A 25012-nucleotide genomic window follows, 5' to 3' on the forward strand; every position below is an offset into this window, starting at 1 on the left:
ATATTGAGAGATATCTATGACTAATGATTTTTTTCCTCTTTTGATTTAAATTAGAAACAAACTTGCTTTCACAATCCAATCCCAGCTCCCTCTCCTTCCCCTCCTCCCCTGCCACCCACCTCCCACCCCCACCCAATTCCCACTCCACTCTTCAGGGAGGGTGAGGCCCTTCATGGGGGTTCTCCAAAGTCTGTCATATCATCCAGGCCAAGGCCTATGCCCTCCCCCATATGTCCAGGCTGAGAGAGCATCCCACCATGTGAAATGGATTACCAAAGTCCATTTGTATGACAGGGATAAATACTGATCTACTATCCAAGGCCCCATAGATTGCCAAGGCCTCCTTACTGACACCCACATTCAGGGGATCTGGATCAGTCCCATGCTGGCCTCTCAGCCATCAGTCTGAGGTCCATGAACTCCCCCCTTGTTCAATTCAGCTGTTTCTGTGGGTTTCACCAGCCCAGTCTTGACCCCTTTGCTCATCCCTCCTCCCTCTATACAACTGGATTCTAGGAGTTCAGCTCAGTGTTTAGCTGTTGGTGCCTACCTCTGTGTCCTTCAGCCACTGGATGAAGGCTCTAGGATGACATATAAGGTAGTCGTCAATCTCATTATTGGGGAAGGGCATTTAAGGTAGCCTCTCCACTATTGCTTAGTTTGCCAGTTGATGCCATTCTTGTAGATCTCTGAAAATCTCACTACTGCCAGATCTCTCCTCAAACCTATAATGACTCCCTCTATTATGGTATCTCTCATCCTAATCTCTTCTGTTCTTCCCCCAACTCAACCTTCCTGCTCCCCCATGTCCCCGTCTCCCCTCTTCTTCTCCCTCTCTCTTTCTCCTGGCTGCCTCTCCCAGTGATTGTTGATTCCTGTTATTTCATTGTTTTTGGTGATGATTGTGTGGGGAGGTGGCACTTCACCTTTTTTTGTTTTGTTTTGATAGTGTGATATTTTTTCTGTATCTTTGTGGGTGTAGTTAACTTCCTTGGAATTTTCCTTCCAGCACTTCTGTAGGACTCAATTTGTGAATACATATTGCTAAAATTTACCTTATTGTGGAGTACGTTGCTTTCTCCATCTATGGTGATTGAAATTTTTGCCTGGTATAGTAGTCTGGGCTGGTATCTGTCGTCTGTGGTCTCTTAGAGTCTGCAGGACATCTGTCTGCTCTTCTGGCTTTTAGAGTCTCTTTTGACAAGTCAGGAGGGATTCTAACAGGTCTGTCTCCTTTTGTATGGTACTTGGTCTTCTTCCCTCGCAGCTTTCAGTAGTCTTTCTTTGTTCTGTATGTTTAGTGTTTTTATTGTTATGTGGTGAGGTCTGTTCTGGTCCAATTCATTTGTATTCTATAAGATTTTTGCACCTTTTTAGGCATCTACTTCTTTAGGCTGGGAAATTTTCTATGATTTTGAGGAAAATATTTTCTGAGTTTTTGACCTGGGATTCTTCTCCTTCTCCTATTCCTATTATTCTTACACTGGCCATTTTATATTGTCCCAGATTTCCTGGATTTTTGTGTCAGGTGTTTTTTTTAGACTTAGCATTTTCCTTTCTCAACATATCTATTTTCTATTTTATCTTCAATGCCTGAGATTCTCTTTTCCTTCTATTGTATTATATTGGTGAAGCTTCTGTCTATAGTTCCTATTTGATTACCTGGATTTTTCATTTCCAGAATTCCTTCAGTTTGTGTTTTCTTAACTTCTTATTTTTCCACTTTCAAGTCTTGAATAGTTTTATTCATTTCCTTCAACTGTTTGCTTTTTCTTGGCTTTGTTTATTTTTTGTTTGGTTTGGTTTTGATTCTTTTTATTTTATCATATTTTATTTGCTTTCTTTAAGGGAATTATCCATTTCCTCTTTAAGGACTCTACCATCTTCATAAATTTGGTTCTAAAGTCTTTTTCTTGTACTTCAGGTATGTTGGAATATTCAGAGCTTGCTGTAATAGGATAGTGGGTTCTGGTAGTAACATATTACCATGGCATCGAGGCATCTGTGTTTGGGATGATTATAGGTCTGGGTGTTCATTTCTAAGTTTGTCTTTGTTGGATAGGAGTTTCATTCCTTGATTTCTATTTCCTTTCTGGTCTTCTGTCTGGTGTGGTCTGTGATTGAGCAGAAGGTCTCCACCCAAGTTGGGGGCTTGATTTATGGTGTCAGTGGTCTCTAGCTGAGCAGGGGCTTGAACATGGTGACGAGGAAGGCAGGGAGGCTGGCGACAGTGGGGAAGCACCAAGGGAATGGGAGAGGTCCTCAGGCAGGTGTCATAACTGGGTTTCTGGCAACCAGCATGGCCTCTGGCCAAACAGGGTGTGTCTGCTGGAGTTGGGGGATGAGTGAGACATAGTGACCAAGAGGGGGCTGGGAGTGGGGCTTGGGGATAGGGTGGGAGGGGCATCAGGAGAGTGTGGGAGGTCAGCAGCTGGTGAAGCCTCTGGTAGACCATGGGCTGTCTTGATTTCTTTTAGATGTAACATTTTCTCTGACTGAAATACCCTTTTCTTCTATATTTTCAAGATCTGAAATGCTATCTTCTGTGTCTTTATATCTACTAGTACTATTTACGTCTGATGTTTTTGTTTGACATCCTAAGTTTTTCATTTCCAGGTTTATTTTGGTTTAGTGTTTTTAATGATTCTATTTCTTTGTTAAATTCTACTTTGATGTCTTGAATTGCTTTCATTATTTCGTTAAACTTTTTGGGCTTTCATGGTCTTCACTGGGCATTTATCCATGTCCTCTCTCAGGTATTTGAGTATATTCATTATTGTTATTTTGAAGTCCTTATCTTGCGCTCCAACTGAATTGCTTTCTCAAGGCCTACTTCAGTAGGGCTGCTGGCTTATTTGCTGTTCATGCTTGTGTTTTTGTGTTGGGACCTAGGAATCTAGACTTATGCTCTTTGAAGTGTTTCTTGATGTAGATGTCTGATCGTGTCTTTGGTGTCTTGACTGGGGCTACCAACTGTAGAGCTGAACCAAGTGTGATGGCTGTGAGGTGCCTTAGCCCTGTGTGGTGACCTGCCATGTTTTTTAAATATTATTTTGATATTATAATATAGTAACATCTTTCCCTCTTTTTAAACCTTCCCGTGCACCTGCACTTTGCTCTCTTTCAAATTCAGTGATTTTTTCCCTTTAATTTGTGTGTGCATGTATGTGTGTGTATATGTACGTGTATGTATATGTATGTGTGCATGTGTGCGTGTGTTCATATGTGTGTATGTGTATATGTGTATATGTATGTGTGTATGTGTGCATGTGTTCGTGTGTGTGTATGTGTGTATGTGTATATGTATGTGTATGTGTGTGTGTGCGTATGTGTGTATGTGTGTTTGTGTGTGTATATATGTGTAGGTGTGTGTGCGTGTGTGTATGTGTGTGTGCATTTGTTTATTTTTTTGTGCTTTCTTTTTAAAGGTAGTGGTAAAATCAGCTTTCACAGACCACACAGGTCTCTAGTGAGAAATTTGGGACCTATATAAGTTATAAAATAAAGAAAATGTTATAGTAAATTTTCTTACCCAGATTCCCAATAGAGAAGTGAACCCATAATTTTTATGATTATATATCATGTATTTATCATTATATCAAATTATGTTTTATTGATATATAGTAGGCTACACATAGAAGAAAAATATTTTTCTGAGTTTTTACATTACTAATTACAACATTCTCCAGTCTTACCAATTTTACTGATAAGTCACATTTTTTCTTTTTATTTCTGAATAAAAGTTTATATACAATTTTTTCTTTATCCACCACCTGATGACAGACACCAAAGCTGACTTCGTAAATTAGCTACTCTGATAGTGTTGCAAGTGTCTCTATAATATGCCTAGAATCCCTTGGTACATTCCCAGAGTGGTACAGCTGAGTTTTATGATAAGGTTACATTTTGCTTTTTGAGAAATCTCCACACTGATTTCCACAGTGACATTCCCACCAGCAGTGGGTAAGATTTATCTTTCCCATCCGTTTAAAAACCATTTTAACTAATGTGTGTGTGCGCATGCTTGCATGCCACCTGCGTGTATCTAAGAGGAGTCCAGAAGAAGATGTCACCCCTCTGGAGCTGGACTTATAGGCACTGGTGTTGGGCCACCTGGTGAGGCTAATTGGGGCCAGTCTCAGGTCCTCTGGAAGAACAGTAATTACTCTTAACCACTCAGCTATTTCTTGAGCCCAGGCAAACTTAAAAATATACAGCTCTTCTTTCATGTGTTGACTTTCCATTTGTACTCAATCATTCACAAGAGTAATTTTATTTTCCCATTTTTTTAATTGGAGCTAATTTGCTATCTATCTACACACATCACACACACACACACACACACACACACACACACTCAATAGGTATTAACTGCCTGTTGTAGTTGTTCGTACCACAGACAAATGTTTTTCTCTCATTCTGTATGGTTTCTCTTCACTCTAATAATTGTTTGCTTTGCTATGCAGGCACTTCTGGGTTTGATGTGAGCTCCTTGGTCAGGTCTATCAACCACTGAGCTCGTTCTTGGAGGGCTCTCCTAAGCTTCTTCCCTGTACTGGTATTCTTGTTTTCTTCTAGCAGTTTCAAAGTTTCAGGTTTTACAGTAAGGTTTTGATTCAATGCTCTTAACACAGCTTTCTTCTGGCTTTCAGTGGGAGTTGTATAGCTGAGACTTGCTCACAACTTGGGGAAGTTGGCTCCACCCACTGAAGAAGCACTTTCTAGTTCCTCAGCTTCTACTCTCACTTTCCTTGGGATTTTATATTTTTCTCATTTTCCTTTTGCTGTATATATGTGAGCTGCCTCATTGTCTTACTAGTTTTCTGTATTGTTTTCTCCATGTCTCATCTTTTTCTGGTCTTACCTTACTTGGAATCTAGGCTCAATAATGGTTGATATGGTCAATATCCCCATGGGAATTAGTACCAGGAGTAGGGACATGGGGATCTATGCGATGGGATAAGGGTGACTGTCTCCAAGGTTTAACAATTCTTGAGTTATAAAGTGACAGATTGGGAAATGTGTACTCTTTCAATAATATTAAATAATTTACATGGCTTTATATTCAGTGAATGCTAATTACTAAAATTAAGTTTGTGATATGTTTACAATGTTCTTTCTTTATTTTACATACAATATAAGACTATTGCCAAGGTAGCACGCACTTTAGATACAGAATGCAGTAAAGTCAAGTTGGAACTGAGCTGGAAGCTTCTCCCGGTTTATGAAGCTGTATAGTGTCAGAAGGTATAATCAAGCTGTCAGGGGGAGACATTGATGATTGAACCCAGAGGGAGGCCCTGAGTGCTACAACGCCAACATGCCCGATAGTGTGCTCACTGATACACCAGTGGCAGCCCACTGCCCTCTGACCGGATCTGAGACCTTTGTGATAAGAGACTCAAGACTGATACTGTAAACCTTGTCATGAGATGATGGATAGGGAGTTCACAAGCCATATATACCAATGGAATACTGATGACTTGCTAAATGGGCATGGAGTTAAACTGCTTCTAAATATTTGTATTTATTTTAATTAGCTACCGCCCCTTTCAGCTTTAGTCAGAGAAGCCTCATTTGGTAGTGGACAATAGTCAATACAGATACTCATAACGTAACAAAATACTGAGAATAAAAGATTTCTGAACCCTCAGCCCCAAATGGGGCATGTGTGTCACCCACTCTGAGACAGATGGCCATTGTGAATAAATGCATTGAAAGACCACCACAGGGAGGATGGGAAGGAACACTCTAAAACGCTATCTTGTGAATATAGCGTGGTGCTATCTTGTGAATATAGCATGGTGCTATCTTGTGAATATAGCGTGGTTGTTGTCGTCATGACTACACAACACAAAACCAGTCACCTTAGCACAGGGAAAGATGGGGGTGGAGGGTACATGACATCAGAATTGGAGCATAATACACTATTTACAAATAAAAACTGAACCAATAGTACAATAAAATAATAACATAATCTTTTAAAATACTTCACTGTTTGATAGCATCATATATCCGCATAATGGATTTAAGTCATTTTCGCTGCTCCCGTTACTCCCTCTAGTCCCTCGCTCTCTTGCTGGAAGCCTCCTTCTCACCTAGTCCCTTTCCCACTTTCAGATCTTCTTCTTGAGTATGACCCACTGCGTTCAGAGTTTTCTCCTGAATATGGATGGGAAGGTATCTGCTGAAGCAAAGGCAACCTACGAATGGTTACCCATTGAGGAAAATGAGCCCTGCCCCAGAAGCCGTGAATGACCGATAGTTCTCTAGAGAGGAAGGGGCTTTGTGGGACCAATATTTTGACTGGTCCTGAGTAGGAAACCACAGATGGAGTGAGTTCATGAGTGCTGTCATACCCCAAAGACACACAGACCCACCAGAACTACACAGTTTTTATTACTATGGCTGTGAAATCAGATATTGTGATACCTTGGACAGTGTTCTTGTTATTCAAGATTCCATGTGAATTTAAGATTGTTGCTTTCTATTTCTGTGAAGAATTTGGTTGGCATTTGGATTAGGCTTGTAATTTATAGATTATTTTTAGTAGGAAGGTAATTTTATAATAATAATTCTACCAAATCCATGAGCACAGAAGGTCTTTCCACAATTAAGTGTCTTCTTTCTTCGGTGTTTTGAAGTGTATCACATCTTTTCTTTCCTTGATTATGTTTATTTGATGGTATCATTTTCTTTCCTTGAGGCTACTGAGAATGGGATAGTTTCTTCAGTTTGATTTTCTACATGTTTGTCATTGGAATATAGAAGGCTACTGATTTTTGCATGTTAATTTTATAACCTATCATTTTGATGACAGCATTTATCAGCTTTACAACTGAATCCTGGTGGCATCTCTCATGAATAGAATCACAGCATCTGCAAACAGGTAAGTTTTGACTTCTTTCTTTCCTGTTTGGGTACCCATAATTTCCTTCTTTGGTCTTACTGCTCTGGCTGAAACATGAAACACTAGATTGAATAGGAGTGGTGGGAGCAGGCACCCTTGTTTTGTTTCTTATCTCCGTGTGAAACCTTTGAGGTTTTTCTCTATTTAACATGATGCTCCTATACTTTTTCACGTACACACTTTACTATGTTGATAAATGTTTCCTCCATACCTAGCTCCTCTAGGGAATTTATGGTGAAGTCAGGTTAGAGTTTGCCAAGACCTTTTTGTACATAGAAGCTTTATCACATATCTGAAATAATTTTGGACCATGTGAAAAAAATATTTAAGACAGCAAGCATCTCCATAAATTGGGAAAACCCTGTTTGGATTGCTATGGCTTATATCAGTAAACACATCTCCCTTCCAAATATTCAATTGTTACTATTCAAGTACATAGAAAAGTAGCTTCCCACACAAACTGTATCAGATAATCTAGGGAGAGTTCTAAAAATACAGAAACTTAAACTTTGCCTCAGATCCTTTAAGAGTGGACGTTGGATATTTGAATACTTTGAAATTATGTGAATAACTTAAATAATACGTTCAGGTTTAAGGCTCACTGGTATAGATCTTTCAGAAATCTCTCCAGATAGGGTACTAAATATGGTTTTTAACTTGACAAAACGTTAAAATCTTAAGCTTAGAATCAAGTTATTTAATGAACTATTGACTTTGTTAAAGTGTTACCAGAAGGCCCTGCCCTGGATGAAATGACAGACTTGGAGATCCCCCCAAGGAGGGCCTCACCCTCCCTGGGGATGATGTGGGGGATTAGGTGAGGGCTGGGGGGTTGGTGGAGGGACAAGGGAGGCTGGGTGGGAGAGGGAGCTGGGATTGACATGTGAAGCATTCATGTTTCTAATTTAAGTAAAAACATATATTGAGGGAAAAAAGTGTTACCAGAGAACCAGTCCTGCAGTCCTAAATAGACTCATTTTCCTAAAGCACTAAAGTATTTATATCATTTAGGAGAGTTCTCTGATGTGTCTTAATGAAGTAAGCCAAACACAGGAAGACTATAATCACGTGATCCCACTCATATACAAAGTGTTTTAAAAATTGATCTCAAGAATTTTGAGAAATATAACGTTGTGGGTTTCTGGAACCCACAGTTATTATTTGGCTAAGCAGGTATTATCTCTCTCCTAATTGTGGGTACTCCCTCAGAAACGCAATGGGTGCTAAGGTATGCTGTGTGTCACACAACTGCTCCTTCAGAGTCTTCCTCATTTTGTGTATGCTGTGGCAAACCACAGGCTACACAGTTGTCTGTAACAAACCTTTTTCTCATTTGAGGTGTCAAGAATTCTATCTTTAACTTCAGTGGTCTCTTTAGTAGCACTCACACTGACACTGTAATAAGATTATACAATACATATGGTACTTGTTTTCCCTGTAGCTATTGGCAGGACTGTAGGCTTAATCTTTTCCAACCAACTAGCTCACGAAAGTATGTTTTCACAGCACCAGTCACTGCAGAACCACTTCATTCCTGAGAAATCTTTTAGACAAGATTAGTCATCTATCAGAGAGAATATAAATGTCACCTTAGAGTTCAGGAAGGCGACCACATGGTACTTTGCAGAGACAATACAATACTATAATGTTCATGAAGCCACATAGGAACTCAGTGTCATTCACACCAATTGTTTTATTTGGATCTTTGTATACCCAACACCAAGCAAAAACAGGATATTTTCATTTCTGATAGGAATGAGAATAAATGATTATTGCTTCACAAATGACTGTGCACTTCCTTCTGTGTGGTCCGAGTACAGTTGTGGCTAACCATCCTGTATAATGGACTGCTAAGGAGACATAAGTGCAAACTGACATACAACCCTTTGTTTCTCCTTCTCAGCTTCTTTACATGTGAAGTGCATGTATATGTATGTGGATTTATAATATATGTGCTCAGGCACACACATGTGTATTCTTTTGAAAAGCATTCATTAAAAAAAAAGAAATATGGCTTTTGACAATTTATTAGACACACACATACACATGGCGATTATTGTTTATGATTTATTAAAGTCACTGGAAACCAAAATATCAAAGAAGCCATATTAGTTAGACATAGAAGCCAGGCAGTGGTTTTAATTCCAGGACTCAGGAGACAAAGGCAGATGGATCTCTCTGAGTTCAAGGCCACCCAGGGCTACATGAGATTGAATCGGTCTAAAAGAGTAACAGAGCTCACACATTTAATCCCAGGACTCATGGGAAGTATTTAAGACACGAACAGGGTCTCAGAGCTGGCATTCTTTCTCCAGTCACACTGAGGATAGGAAGACATTGATTCTCCAGCCACACTGAGGAGAGGCAGCAGTCTGAGGCTTGGTGAGAGCTTGTGGAGACAGGATCAGCCCTATCAGCCTGAGGTAAAGGTAAGAGCTAGTGGCCTGGCTGCTTTGCTTTTCTAATTTTCAGCTTGAAGCTTGAACCCCAATATCAGTCTGTGGGTTTTTTATTTTTCTATGTTACACACACACATACACACACACACTATATATATATAGGCAGGATATAGAGGGGATCAACTGAGGTTCTACACTGAAGACTCTCGAGGGAGTAGGGCACCCCGTAAGTGTGCAGAGGATAACTATGAGACTTGTGGATCATGTGACAGGAATGACAATTTAGAGAAAAAGGTAGTTTGTGTCCTACGATGGCAAAAGTAGAGAAAGAATTAGGTACTAAACAGGCACTCAGAACACAGGAACATTTAAGAATGTCTTTAAATTTGTTGACTTTCTATAAATTAGGTGAGAGAAAAGCCTCCTTTATCATGTCCAGAAGTAACAAAGTTGTTACTTTCCTTGAACCAGGAATGATAAATATTAAAACAGCATAATTTATTTTTTCTCAGTGCCCCAGGTAAAATATTTATTTTTTAGAAATCTAAAAAGCTATCCTGGGGCGTTAGGGGATGGCCCTGTCAGTAAAAGACTTGCTGTGTAAGCATGGGGACCTGAGTTCTGAACCTTGGAGCATGTGTGAAAACAGCTGGTACAGCTTCATGTGCCTGGGAAGGTATAGACAAGGGTCCTGGGGCTCCCTGGTGGCCCAGCCTCACAGACTAAGAGGTGAGAGGCCATGTCACAGAAGGCAAGGTGGAAAGCCAATGACCTCCGGTTGTCACACTCATGGGCATGGCACCCACACATATGCACCCATGTGGACCCCACAATTCCCTCATAATAAAATCTGGTTTAATTCTTCTTGGTTGGCATAAAGTGATGCTTCAGTAGATGTCTGCAGACTCAATGACTGACAGAAAAATACGAGTGGGGCTCTGAAGACGGCAAAGCACACAGACTTACATACTCCTAAAATAAATTAATCCACTAACTTTAAATAGAGGAAAAGAAAAAACTCTTCCCAAAATATTTGGTGTTTACAGAATAAAGAACACAAGTTTATATAGTAACCTTTTTTTCTGCAGTGAATTTCTCTGCAGTTGCTAGTTTCTTGATAACTATAGCCCTTCAGTCCCCTAAGGCTTCTTCCTGTAAACAACATGAATAGTATTCTCTATTCTCCCCAGTGCTAAGATGTGTTTGTCTTTTCTTTAGAGACAGGCGTTTGTAATCATCCTTGATGGCCTGAAGCTTTCTATGTAGACTAGGCTGGCCTCATATTTGTGGTGATCCCCCTGTTCCTGCCTCCCAAGTGGCACCATGCCCATGTCTCCACTGTCTTGCTGTGGGCCTTTTTCATCTCCTTTGGACTGTGGTAATTGCTTATCTGGTGAAGAACAATGCCCTGACACATGACATTTGCATTTGGTCTTTTCTGTGGGTTTGTCTTCAGGACTCTGTAATGAGGCTTCTTGTGTAGATTCCGAGCTCTCCTTGACTGCTTTAGAGCTCGATTGGAGTCTGGACTGGACATGGTGTCCATGGGAACGTTGAGTCACCGCAGAGGAAACTGTTCTGCACCAAGGGTTACACAAGTCACTGAACTCGTGGCAAATGCTTTCAGTCCCAGTGCAGAGCTGTCCCTCATGCCCACTAGGAGCAAGTTCAAATCACTGTTTGCTTACATGAGCAGAGAAATTTCAGGACTGTTTCCAAGGCCTAGTAATCCCATTGCCTTCATTGTAGGTTACACATGGTCCCCTTAACTGGAGAGGAGAAAGAGTCTTCATTCTGTCCTTGCCAGATCTCATACATGGGAAGGTATAGGCCTTTTGATACCATTGCAGATATTAAGTTTCTTTCTTTTTTGTTATTTCTTTATTTGGTTTTGGTATCCTATTGGATGTGTATCTGCTCATGTGTATGCATGTGTATGGAGTGCACATGCCCACATGTGCACCTGCAGAGACCTAAAGTTGACATCAGGGTGTGTCTCATTCACTTGTTCTCTACTGTATCTACGTATGTATGCATGCATGTGCTGTATGTATGCATGTACTACATCTGTAGTTATGCTTGTATTTGAGACATGTTCTTTTTATTGCACTTGAAGCTTGATGCTTTGGTTAGATTGGCTGGCTATAGAGCTCTGGAGGCCTGCTTGTCTCCATCTGCATGCACTAATTACATGCACTAGTAATATACAACCACCTCTGGGTTGTTTTTATGTGGGTGCCAGGGACCCCAGTTAAAGTCATCTTGCTTGAATAGCAAGTGCTTTAATCACTCAGGCTCTCTTCAGTCCCAAAGCCCTAACTTTCCTAAGAAGCAAAGCCTCATTTTTCTTATGCATTTATCTTTATTGTCTACCGCAAAGGTGCCTCAGGAACTTCCTCATAACAGGGTCGTTAGATACAATGGTTGCCAGTGATGCCAGAGCTGGCAGGCAGAGAAGGTAGGATACCATTTGTGCTGACAGATGCCAGCAGCACTGCATTTTGGTCAGTGCAAACATGTGTCATCTTCTATACACATTTCCAGAAGTAAATTGCCAGAGTAGTGACTCCTGCTACCTTGAATTAAAATGTGAACCACACCACTGTGAGAAGACTAAGATTAGGCACTAGATTTACTAATCCAACATCACCACAATGTTGTCTATTGTTTTGTCCAAACTGGTATGTATACATTCATACTATCTGGTTGAACAGGAGCCTTTAACACAGCAGGGAAAGTGACACTTTTGTGAGATGACTTCCCTATTTTGAAAAAAACTTTATGATGGTGGGGAAAGTCCTTCTGTGTATATGTTTGTCTTATTGGTTGAAAAATAAGACACTGTTGGTCAATAAGGAAGCAAGATAGCTGGGACTGGGAGTCAAGGGGGATTCTGAGAAATGTAGTCAAGAGTAGAGAGTTGCCATGTGATCCTGGGAAGAGAGGACACATGAGGCTGGTGTCCTCGGTAAGATAAGACCATATATATATATGTATTAGTAGTTATGGGTAATACTTAGGACAGGACTAGCCAATGAGAAGCCCTGGACATTGGCCGACAGCATTGTCACTAATAGAGTCTCTGTGTGTTATTTGGGGTTGACACTGCTCTGGGACCAGGCTGGCAGGAAAAGTGACACATTTGCGAGTTGACTTCCCTATTTTGAAAAAAATTATGACAGTGAGCCACAGCCTCCTCGATCTGCAGCAGCCACATGAAAATTTCAAGTAGCATGATTAAAAACAAAACAACCAAAACAGAAATGCTGGTTTCTGTGGAAGCTTTCCTTTAGGCTAGATTCTTGGAGACCTATCATATTTTCATGTGCCCCCCAACCCAACATAAATCAGCTCACAGAACAAAGCAGAAGATGGGTCTCATAGTTCTGAATGCCCACCAACAGCACTGCTCCAAATGGCAGTGCCCCTGGCAGCTCACCATCTCATTCCTTTTGTGACACATTGTCTGGGCTGGAACTGTTTATAGAAGTCTTTGGTGAAAGTGCCTTCAGAGGCAAAAGAAACAACCACTTAACAAAGGTTTCTGAGTCAGATCCCATAACGGAAAAGCAAAGAAACAGCTCACCTTGACATACAGTGGCTCTCTAAGATGCTCAACAAGAATGCAAGTCCTCTCCTCCCACACAGGATTCAGGTTCTTATGTATAATTTTACTTCTGAAGACTTCTTTTCTTCCAATTTTAAACTTCACATATGGATCACTTGTCCCTGTTGAAGAGATACACATGGTCTGCATCAGCCATTCCTTTCTAAGAAAGTATGACAGCCGCTCATTGAAACATCAGAAAGAATTAAAGGGGAAACGTTAATCGAGACCTATCACACAGGAAAAGGTTTTCTTCTCTAAGAACTGAAGCAAGATCAAGTCATAACCATCATTGTTATTGCTTTATCTTCTGAGCATAACCCTGTAAACTTATCCCGGCTTTTCAGAGACACAATTGCTTCCACAGAGGCAGAAGTAATTTGCATTCTGCCAGCAGTGCTCAAGGGCTCTTGTCTCCTGCATCTTCACCAGCACATGTTGCCATTTGTTTCCTCAGTGATAGCCATGCTGATGCAGTAAGACAGGAGATCTCATTGTAGTTTTGAATTTCCATTTCCCCAACTGCAATGACTAAGAATGCTGAACACTTTTATCATATATTTCCTGGCCAGTTGCAGTTGATCTGTTGAGAATTTTCTATCCATTTCATTAACCCACCTTTTCCCCCCTTTTTGTCTATTTAAGTTATAAACAAGCTTGCTTCACATGTCAATCCCAGCTCCCTCTCCCTTCCCTCTTCCCTCAACCTCCCCACCAAGTCCCCCAGTCCCCCACCCAATCTCTACTCCCATCCCCAGGGAGGGTGAGGCCCTGCATGATGGATCTCCAGAGTCTGTCATTCCATCCAGGGCAGGGCCTAGGCCTTCCCACAAGAGTCCAGACTCATTGTGGGATGGGCACTCAAAGTCTATTTGTATGCCAGGGACAAATACTACCCAAGGCCCCATAGGTTACCTAGGCCTCCTCACTGACACCCACATTTAGGGGGTCTGGGTCAGTCCCATGCTTTCCACACAGCCATCAATCTGGAGTTCAAGAACTCCCCCTTGTTCAGGTCAGCTGTTTCTGTGGATTAGACCAGCCCAGTCTTAACTCCTTTGCCCATCAGTTCTCTCTTTCTAACACTGGATTCCAGGAGTTCAGTTCAGTGTTTGTCTGTGGATATCTTCCTCTGCTTTCATCAGTCACTGGATGAAGGTTATGTTTCCTCAACTCTCTGACAGTGGGATTGTATGCTGGCACTCCCCTGATTCGTGTCTAAAATCCATATATGCGTGAGTACATACCATGTTTCTCTTTTTGTGACTGGGTTACCTCATTCAGGATGGTTTCTTAGCCATTAACCCACCTTATTGGTTGGGTTGATTTTTGTTTGTGGTATTTGGTTTTGATTTCTTTTTACGGATCCTGGATCTCAAACCCATTAGATACTGAGCTAGCATGATTTTCCTCCTATTCTGTAGACCATCTCTTCATTCACTTAATTGTTCCTTTGATTTTATCATTTTAGCATCATGCCATCAGAGTTGTCAACTCTTCCTTTATTTCCTGAGCATGGAGGTTCCACAAAAACAAACAAAAATTAAATAAAATAGGGGGTGGGGATACAGCCCTTACTACAGAGCTATATAGAACACTTGCTGGGCTTGTTTTAAGCCCTAAGCTCAGTCCCCAGTATGAATAATAACCAATAAACAAAACCCTAAAAGCAGAGCCCCATAGGGCCTAGCTATTTGATTCCCGAGTACATAGTCTAAAGACTCTAAGTAAACACACCACAGAGAGACAATTTCACATCCATGGTTACTACAGCAATCGTCACAGTATCCAAAGCATGGAATCAGTGGCCATAAACAGAAGGATATGTAAAGATAATGAGGTATATATCTGTAATGAAGTATCATTTAAACTTGAGAAGAGTAAAGTTAATGCTGTTTGCAGGAAATAGGAACAAATGGAGATTATTACCCTAAATGAAGTAAGACAGATTTAGAAAAATGAAAAACCATGTTTTCTCTCATGTGTGGATTCCAGTTTGCATACAGATTCACAAATCATTTCTTTGAGAATGACATGAAGGCAGAAATGAGACTTCTATGGAAATAACGTGTATTAGTGGGAGGGGTGAGGTTGGAGAAAGAAGAGGTGTGAAGGATGACTATTCTTAGAGTGCATGATATGCTTGATTGAACATCTCTATGAAGCCTGTTACTACATACAATCAGTATAAAAGCCAATGTGAATAAAAATCAACATGATTGAATGGTGGAGTTAACTGACATTTCTATTGATATCATCTGAACTGCTGCAAAAAGAAGGATCAATGATATTGACCAATTTTGCTAGTTTAAAAAGACACACACGGTCAGCAGTCACCTAAAACCTTAGAGAAAAGTGGGTCTCAATGCTGACCTACTATTATTCTTAGCTCCATATATCCTTACCTTGTAACTTACAGCTTTGAATACCAGACAGGGATGGATGTGGAGTTTTGGGTGTTTTGTTCCCAGCTATTGTCATCATTGAGGAGTAGTTGAATCAGGAGGGTTCTAACTCCATAAATAGGTTAATTATATATACATATATAGTTAATTAACTAATGATATCACTACTTAACATATATATATATAACACCACATATATATATGCATGTATAGTCTAAGTAAAATCAGAAATGGTAAGCGAGTTGCTTATAATACACAATAGTTGTTTGATTCTAATTGTCTGTGCTTTTTTCTAGCTGTGCCCATAGGAGGGAATGGCCTATACATACTTACATATATATTATGATATTTCTCATTGCAGCATGAGGCTGACAATACGACCAACCTTGACTCAGCTGTTCTTGCAGTCATTAAAATCCTAGAGACTCAGTGGCACCCTCAATAGAATTTCTAGTGCACAGCAATGTCTGTAATTAGAAAGTGGTTATTTATGTCTCCCTAGTGTTAGGGTTTAGCTTAATTCTTCCTGGTTAGTCCAAATTGTAGCTTCAATTGATACCTGTAGACTGTATGATTAAAGAAAAATAAAGTGTAAAACACTATGTAAGTGATAAGAATTATAACTACAGTGCTGACCTCTTAAACTTCTCTCCAAATCAATTTTCAATACTTTACTCCCTGAAGCAACATGCAAGTGTTTATGCTACATATAAAAACTGCCTTTTGACTTGTACTTATTCATCACTTGAGGCTCTCTCCAAACTTGTAAAGCAGGGCAAATCTATAATCCAAACACTCAAGAGATAGAAACAGGAGGATCAGACATTCAAGGCATTCTGTATCTACAACAAGTTCAAGGGAGCCTGAATTATATGAGAGTCTTTTTAAAAATTCTGTATTTGGAGAGACCTGGGGGAAAACCAAACCATCCAGCAACTGTCACCTTTGGAGACTTAGCACCACATCCACTAGGAGAGGTGTGTACTGGACCCTTTCCTGCCCCTCCTCCCCTCTCATTGGAAGCCTTTGAACAGGGTACATAGACAAATCCCACCACCAAGTCTCCAGAGACCTGGGGGCAGACCAAACCATCTAGCATCTGCCACCATTGGAGTATTGGCACTGCACCCTCTGGGAGAGATCCTTGGCCCCACACCCCCTGCAAGAGCTCCTGCCATCAGAGCCTTGGCTCTGCAACCACTGGGAGAGGCCCTATCTGCACCCACTGAATGAAGAGATGGGAAGAAACTTCCCCAACCTAAAAAAAAAAGCCATGCCAAAAAGCTTACAGAGCACCAGATAGAATGGACCAAAACAAAAGTCCCCTCGCCACATAATAACCAAAAACCAAACATACAGAATAAAGAAAGAATATTAAGAGCTGCAAAGGAAAAAGGCCAAGTAACATATAAAGGCAAACCTATCACAATCACACATGATTTCTCCATGGAAACTCTGAATGCCAGAAAATCCTGGACAGATATTCTACAAACACTAAAATACCATGGATGCCAGCCCAAACTACTATAGTCAGAAAAGCTTTTTAATAACTACAGATGGAGAAAACAAGATATCACAAAAAAAGATTTAAACAATACATATCCACAAGTTCAGACCTACAGAAAGTACTGGAAGGAAAACTCCAACCCAAGGAAGCTAGCTACATGAGCAAAAACATAGGCAATAGATAATCCCATGTTACCAAAAGCCCCCCATAAGGTGATGGAAACACAAACATGATATCACAACCAACAACAAATCCAAAACTAACAAGAATCAATAATCAATGGTCATTAATATCCCTTAATATCAATGGTCTTAATTAACCTATAAAAAATACAGGCTAACAGAATGGATACAAAGACAGAATCTACTCTTCTACTGCATACTAGAAAGACCTTAATTTCAAAGACAGACATTACCTCAGATTTAAGGGTTGAGAAAAGATTTTCCAATCCAACGGACCCCCAAGAAACAAGCTGGTGTAGCAATCTTGATATCTAACAAACTAGATCTCTAACTAAAATTAATCAAAGGAGATGAAGAAGGTCATTTCATATTTGTCACAGGAAAAATCAAGATGAAGTGTCAATTCTGATATGCCCAAAATACAAAGGAGCCCACTTTTTTTACCTTCAAAGATAGGGATGTGGCATGTCCCAGCTTGTTTGATTCATAGTCCTTCCTGATAAGGAGACTGGGAATCCCAAATTTACCCACAGATTTGGGAAAGTGATAACCTATGTATATAAGGTGGAAACTTGCAGAATGTTTAACAATTTTGGAAGTCAATATCCAGAAATCATGAATTTTCTGTCTATCTTATGACCTAGCAATTCTTTTTCTGAACCTTCATTTCAGCTAATTTCCCTTTTTAGTTTCTTAAAATGTAATTTCTTCCTTCTTTATATCAATGGATAACTTTAAAGAATAAATGTTTTTCTTCTACCACCTGTGTCAGAAGTATCAAATTCAGGTATAGGCTTCATGGCAAGATTTTTTTCTCATGGGACTGTCTTTTTATGTGAGTCAAAAAGGGACAACAGATCTTTTGTCTATACTGTTTCTGTGTCTATACCTGTGCCTATGTCTGTCTATGTGTTTATATCATCATCTATCTATCTATCTATCTATCTATCTATCTATCATCTTAGAGTTTCTATTGCTGTGAAGAGACCATGACCACTGCAACTCTTATAAAGGAAAACATTTACTTGAGTGGCTTAAGTTGCAGAGGTTTAATCCATTGTCAGCATGGTGGAACACTCAATATGTCACTGAGCAGGACCTTGAACTTCTGATGGTTCCCGCCTCCACCTCCCAAATACAAAGCTTACAGTTACTCGATGGTGTCTGCGCATCTAGTGTTCGTGTTTACAGCTAGTCGATGGCGCCTGCGCATCTAGTGTTCGTGTTTATAGCTACACCATGGCACCTGCGCATCAAGTGTTTGGGTATGTCAGCCAGCTTGTCTCCTTCAGTGTTCCACCTTCCTGAATTCTTTTGCCTGGCTGAGGTTTTCTGATTCTCCAAATTCATTTAAGAAACGTCTTCCTCAATCTCCTGTCTGAATAAAGTCTCAAGTAACACATATCACTGAAGTTATAGTTGCACACCCACATTCCCAGTTTGCATGTCCGCTTGACTATTCTGTATTTTTCTGCCATTGAATGAGATCCCTGTGAGGGTCAGGATTCTGTTACATGGCAGTGTATGGAGAAAATCAGATACCCCAAGGTTTATCTAACTGCTTTTTAGCATTTTCCAGTGTATTTCATCATTTACAAAATGTAAGGTATACCAGTGTGTGAAAACACTGTGTACAATGTCTAAAACTAAACAGGCCACAGAACTGTCACCATTGCCCTCAAGAACATGGAGACATCCAGCTCCTCCCGGAGTTCTCTGCTGCAGCCCCTGCTCTTACTATGATTTGTGGGAACCTTGTCTCAATCCCCCATACATAACATAACATAACATAACATAACATAACATAACATAACATAACATGATCTCTACTTTCCTTGAAATATTTAACTTTCAGCTGGAGGAATTATGCTATGTACAATCCCAGCATCCAGTGACCGTTCCCTCTTCATTCCCTTGGTAATGTCATTGTATGCTTCTCAATTATTAATCCACTTTAGGTCCCTATGTGTTTTCAGATCCTTAATCTAGTTTGGTCCCTAAGTGACTTACAGCTGCTTGTGATTTCAACAGGTGGCCTGTTCAATTCATTAAAAGATCTGTACACGATGTGCCAGTCACTTATGTTTGGAAGGGTTTACATGAGGGTTGTCTCAGCAGGACACTACTAGTGATATCAATAGCCGCTGTGGTGTTTGGTGGCCTCTGTGGTCAAGCACATGTAGGAAATCCTGCTTTAAAAGAAAATGAAGCATCGCTGTTCTGGTCTACAAGTAAGTCTTGGATCCTTTATGATTTGTGCTGTCAAGAAGTGGAGTGATGTGAGTTAACTTTTCTGGGATGCATCTTTCGGGAACTCACAATGACTGGGTAACTCTTGAGGAAAAACTATCTTGTTCTGTTTTATCATGGATCTCACATGGTGTGGGAAGTAATTTTCTTCAGACTCTCCAGCTACTAAATCATACTAGCATTTAGAGTTCCAAGTAAATCCAAGCCAGTAATTCACAGTAAGCCTTTAGTAGGGATACAATGACAACAATAATAATATAATAACAGCAATAATAATAATTAGTGCATTTTAAATCTCAAAAAATTACTAAATCCTTAGTGCTGTTTTGTTGCAATATTCCATCAAACCACAAGGTGGCAGTCATAATTACCAAATGTCTGTCCAGTCTGTGTTTATGCTGTGCGAGTCAGGGTGGCTGTGCATCAGGCCTTGGGGCTCCTGGGCTGTTCCTAGCAGCACATGCCTGGTTGTCACTCTCTGTGCCGCACACTTCATTGAAATGGCTTACGGGGATGACAAGATGACGTGGCAAAGAATCTAGGGGTTGAGTTCAGACTGCTTTCCCCATCGTAATTTCAGGATTGGTCTTTAGAAGCATTAATTTTATTTTAAAATTACACATATGTTGTAGAACAATTCAAACCTAGAGAATGCTCATTGCTTCTTCCCAAACTCCATGATTCAATTGTTTCTTTTAAAGAAAATCAATCAATCGTCTCTTTTCTCATTATAAAGGAAAGTATACATGCCGTCCAACCTTATAAAACCCAGAACACCGACGAAAGCTTGTGTTTTTTTTGTTTTGTTTTTTCTTTTATCATTTTTTATTTTAATTTTAAATAGCTTGTTTTACATGTCAATCCCAGTTCCCTCTCCCTCCCCTCCTCCCACACTCCCCTTCCCTCTCATCCTCCCACCCTATTGCCAAATCCTTCCAAATAGGGGATATCTAGAGTCTGTCATTTTACTCTGGGTAGGGTCCAGGCACTACCCTAAGAGTCCAGGCTGAGAGAGCATCCCTCTTTGTGCTATGGGCACACGATGACTGTTTGTATTCCAGGGATAGACACTGATCCACAGCTCAGGGCCCCATAGGTTGCCCAGGCCTTCTCGCTGACACTCACATTTGGGGGGTCCAGATCAGTCCCATGCTGGCCTCCCCGCTGTCAGTCTGGGGTCCGAGAGCTCTCCACTGTTCAGATCAGCTGTCTCTGCTGGTTTTGCCAGCCCATTCTTTGCCAATTTGCTCAACACTTCTCTCTCTGTCACTGGGTTCCTTGCATTCAGTTCAGTGCTTAATTGCGTGTTTGCCTCTGCTTCCATTAATCACTGGATGAAGGCCCCCAGATGGTTATAGACATCAAGCTCATTATCAGGAATGGGCATTCGAGGTGGTCTCTCCACTATTGCTTAGCTTGCCAATTGGTATTATCCCTTTAGATCACTCGAGGTCACTCTGGTGCCTGATCTGTCTTCTAACCTATGATTCCCTCTTCCCCCTATTCTATCCCTACCCACTCAACTTCCTGTTCCCCCATGACCTACTCTCTCTTCCTCTTCTCCCCCTCTCTTCTTCCCAGCTCCCACTCCCCCCCCCACCCCTCGCCGTGTTCCCCATCCATTCAGAGGATCTTGTCTCAATACTCTTCTCTTGGGTACTATGCATATATGCATATCTTTTAGGTTCTTTCCTGTTTCCCAGACTCTCTATAAGTGGAAGTGCAGACTGGAACTATCCTGTTCCATGTCTAAAATCCATATATGAGTGAGTACATATCATGTTTGTCTTTTTGCGACTGGGTTACCTCACTCAGGATGGTTTCTTCCAGTGCTATCCATTTACCTGCGAATTTCAAGATTCCATTGCTTTTTTTCTGCTGAGTAATACTCCATTGTGTAAATGTACCACATTTTCTCTATCCACTCTTCAGTTGAGGGGCATCTAGGTTGCTTCCAGGTTCTGGCTATTACAAATAATGCTGCTATGAACATAGTGGAGCAGATGCCCTTGTTGTATGAATTTGCCTCATTTGGATATATGCCTAAGAGTGGAATTGCTGGGTCTTGTGGTAGATTAATTCCCATTTTCCTGAGGAATCTCCATACTGATTTCCAAAGAGGCTGTATGAGTCGGCACTCCCACCAGCAGTGGAGGAGTGTTCCCCTCTCTCCACATCCTCTCCAGCATAAATTGTCTTCGGTGTCTTTGATTTTAGCCATTCTGACAGGAGTAAGATGGTATCTCAGAGTTGTTTTGATTTGCATTTCCCTGATGGCTAAGGATGTTGAGCACTTTCTTAAGTGTCTCTTGGCCATTTTAGCCTCCTCTATTGAGAATTCTCTATTTAGTTCTGTACCCCACCTTTTAATTGGATCCTTTGGTGTTTTGGAGACTTGTTTCTTGAGTTCTTTGTAAATTTTGGAGATTAGCCCTCTGTCAGATGTAGGGTTAGTGAATATCTTTTCCCATTCTGTGGACTGCCTTTTTGTCTTGTTGACTGTGTCCTTTGCCTTACAGAAGCTTTTTAGTTTCAGGAGGTCCCATTTGTTAATTGTTGATCTCAGTGTCTGTGCCACTGGTGTTATGTTTAGGAAGTGGTCTCCTGTACCAACTCGTTGAAGAGTATCTCCCACTTTCTCTTCTAAAAGTTTCAGTGTGGCTGGATTTATGTTGAGATCTTTGATCCATTTGGACTTAAGTTTTGTACAAGGCGATAAACATGGATCTATCTGCAGTCTTCTGCATACCAGTACCCAGTTATGCCAGCACCATTTGTTGAAGATGCTTTCTTTTTTCCATTGTACAGTTTTAGCTTCTTTGTCAAAAATCAAGTGTTCATAGGTGTGTGGGTTAAAATTAGGGCTTTCAATTCAGTTCCATTGGTCTACCTGCCTATTTTTGTGCCAATACCAAGCTGTTTTCAGGACTATAGCTCTATAATAGAGCTTGAAGTCAGGTATGGTGATGCCTCCTGAAGTTCCTTTATTGTATAGTGTTGTTTTGGCTATCCTGGGCCTTTTGTTTTTCCATATAAAGTTGATTAATGTTCTTTCCAGGTCCTTGAAGAATTGTGATGGAATTTTGATAGGGATTGCATTGAATCTGTAGACTGCTTTTGGCAAGATTGCCATTTTTATTATGTTGATCCTACCAATCAAAGAGCATGGGAGATCTTTCCATTTTCTGGTATCTTCTTTGATTTATTTCTTTAAAGACAGAAAGTTCTTGATATACAGGTTTTTCACTTCCTTGGTTAACATTATCCCCAGATATTTGATGCTGTTTTTGGCTATTGTAAAGGGTGATGTTTCTCTGATTTCTTTCTCAGTCACTTCGTCATCTGTATATAATAGGGCCACTGATTTTTTTTAGTTTACCTTGTATCCTGCCACATTGCTGAAGGTGTTTATCAGTTCTAGAGTAACCTTGAAGAGTTTTTTGGGTCACTTATGTAAACTATCATATCATCTGCAAATAGTGAAAGTTTGACTTCTTCTTTTCCTATTTGTATCCCCTTTATCTCCTTTTGTTGTCTTACTGCTGTAGCTAGAACTTCAAGTACAATATTGAAGAGATATGGAGAGAGTGGACAGCCTTGTCTTGTTCCTGATTTTAGAGGAATTGTTTTGAGTTTCTCTCCATTTAGTTTGATGTTAGCTGTTGGTTTACTGTATATTGCTTTTATTATATTCAGGTATGTTCCTGTTATCCCTGATCTCTCTAGGACCTTTATCATGAAGGGGTGCTGGATTTTGTCAAAGGCTTTTTCAGCATCTAGTGAGATGATCCTGTGGTTTTTCTTTCACAATTTGTTAATACGGTGGATTACATTGATAGATTTTCTAGTGTAGAACCATCCCTGCATTCCTGGGATGAAGCCTACTTGATCATGGTGGATGATTTTTCTGATGTGTTCTTGAATCCGGTTTGCGAGTATTTTATTGAGTATTTTTGCATTGATGTTCATGAGGGAAATTGGTCTATAGTTCTCTTTCTTAGTTGTGTCTTTGTGTGGCTTGGGTTTCAAGGTAATTGTAGCCTTGTAAAAAGAGTTTGGCAGTGAGCCTCCTGCTTCTATTGCATGGAATACTTTGAGAAGAATTGGTATAAGCTGTTCTTTGAATTTCTGGTAGAATTCTGCACTGAAGCCATCTGGGCCTGGGCTTTTATGGTTGGGAGAATTTTGATGACTGCTCCTATTTCATTAGGGGTTATAGATCTGTTTAGATTTTTATCTGTTCTTGATTTAGTTTTGGCAAGTGATATCTATCCAGGAAATTGTCCATTTCCTTTAAATTTTCAAATTTTGTGGAGTACAGATTTTCAAAGTATGCCCTGATGGTTCTCTGGATTTCCTCAGAGTCTGTTGTTATGTCCCCTTTTTCATCCCTGATTTTGTTAATTAGCATGCTCTCCTTCTGTCTTTTGGTTAGTTTGGACAGAAGTTTATCTATTTTGTTGATTTTCTCAAAGAACCAACTCTTTGTTTCATTGATTCTTCTCGGTGTTTTTCTGGTTTCTACTTGATTGATTTCAGCCCTCAATTTGATTATTTCCTGGCATCTGCTCCTCCTGGGGGAGTTTGCTTCTTTTTGTTCTAGAACATTCAGCTGTGCTATTAATTCTCTAGTATGACTGTTCTCCAGTTTTTTCACGTGGGCACTTAGTGCTATAAACTTTCCTCTCAGCACTGCTTTCAAAGTGTCCCATAAGTTTGTGTATGTTGTGTCTTCATTCTCATTGAAATTGCGGAAGTCTTTAATTTCTTTTTTTATTTCTTCCTTTACCCAGGGATGGTGCAATTGTGCATTGTTCAATCTCCATGAGTTTGTAGGGTTTCTGCGATTTGTGTTATTGTTGAATTCTAATGTTAATGCATGGTGGTCTGATAAGATACAGGGGGTTATTCCAATTTTTTTGTATCTGTGGAGATTTGCTATGTTTCCTATTATGTGGTCAATTTTAGAGAAGGTTCCATGTGGTGCCGAGAAGAAGGTATATCCCTTTGTATTTGGGTGGAATGTTCTATAGATGTCTGTTAAACCCAGTTGAGTCATAACTTCTATTATTTCTTTTGTTTCTTTGTTAAGTTTCTGTCTGGAGGGCCTGTCTAGCAGTGAGAGCAGAGTGTTGAAGTCTCCTACTATTAGTGTGTGAGATTTTATGTGCATTTTGAGCTTTAGTAATGTTTCTTTCACGAATGTAGGTGCCTTTGTATTTGGGGCATAGATGTTTAAAATTGAAACTTCATCTTGATGTACTTTTCCTTTGATGAATATGAAGTGTCCTTCTTCATCTCTTTTGATTGATTTTAATTTGAAGTCTAATTTGTTAGATATTAGGATTGCTACACCTGCTTGTTTCTTGGGACCATTTGATTGGAAGATCTTTTCCCATCCCTTTACTCTGAGGTATCGTCTGTCTTTGATGTTGAGATGTGTTTCTTGTATGCAGCAGAAGGAAGGGTTCTTTCTTTGTATCCATTCTGCTAGTCTGTGTCTTTTTATAGGCAAGTTGAGGCCATTGACATTGAGGGATATTAATGACCATTGATTGATGATTCTTGTTTGTGCTTGATTTATTGTTAGGGAAGTTATTTTGTGTACTTTCTCCTCCCTTTTTCTTTTGGTGTTTTGTAAAGTGGGATTATATATTGCCTGTGTCTTTGTGAATGTAGTTATCTTCCTTGGATCTAGGTTTTCCTTCTAGCACTTTCTGTAGAGCTGGATTCATGGATACGTATTGTTTAA

The 25012-nt window shown here is 40.1% G+C and overlaps 1 protein-coding gene across 8 annotated transcripts in view; it reads right to left on the reverse strand.

The window, feature by feature from the left end:
• Positions 1–25012, reverse strand: part of Mctp1 (multiple C2 and transmembrane domain containing 1) — a 521330-nt gene that overhangs the window by 233867 nt on the left and 262451 nt on the right. For all 8 annotated transcript variants that reach the window (XM_040728844.1, XM_040728841.1, XM_040728842.1 and 5 more), the window contains exon 3: positions 12896–13038. In XM_040728844.1, the coding sequence (XP_040584778.1) occupies positions 12896–13038 (143 nt within the window). The remainder of the gene's footprint in view (positions 1–12895; positions 13039–25012) is intronic.

This window comes from Mesocricetus auratus, unplaced genomic scaffold (assembly GCF_017639785.1).
Source record: "Mesocricetus auratus isolate SY011 unplaced genomic scaffold, BCM_Maur_2.0 Super-Scaffold_100020, whole genome shotgun sequence".
Lineage (NCBI taxonomy): Eukaryota > Metazoa > Chordata > Mammalia > Rodentia > Cricetidae > Mesocricetus > Mesocricetus auratus.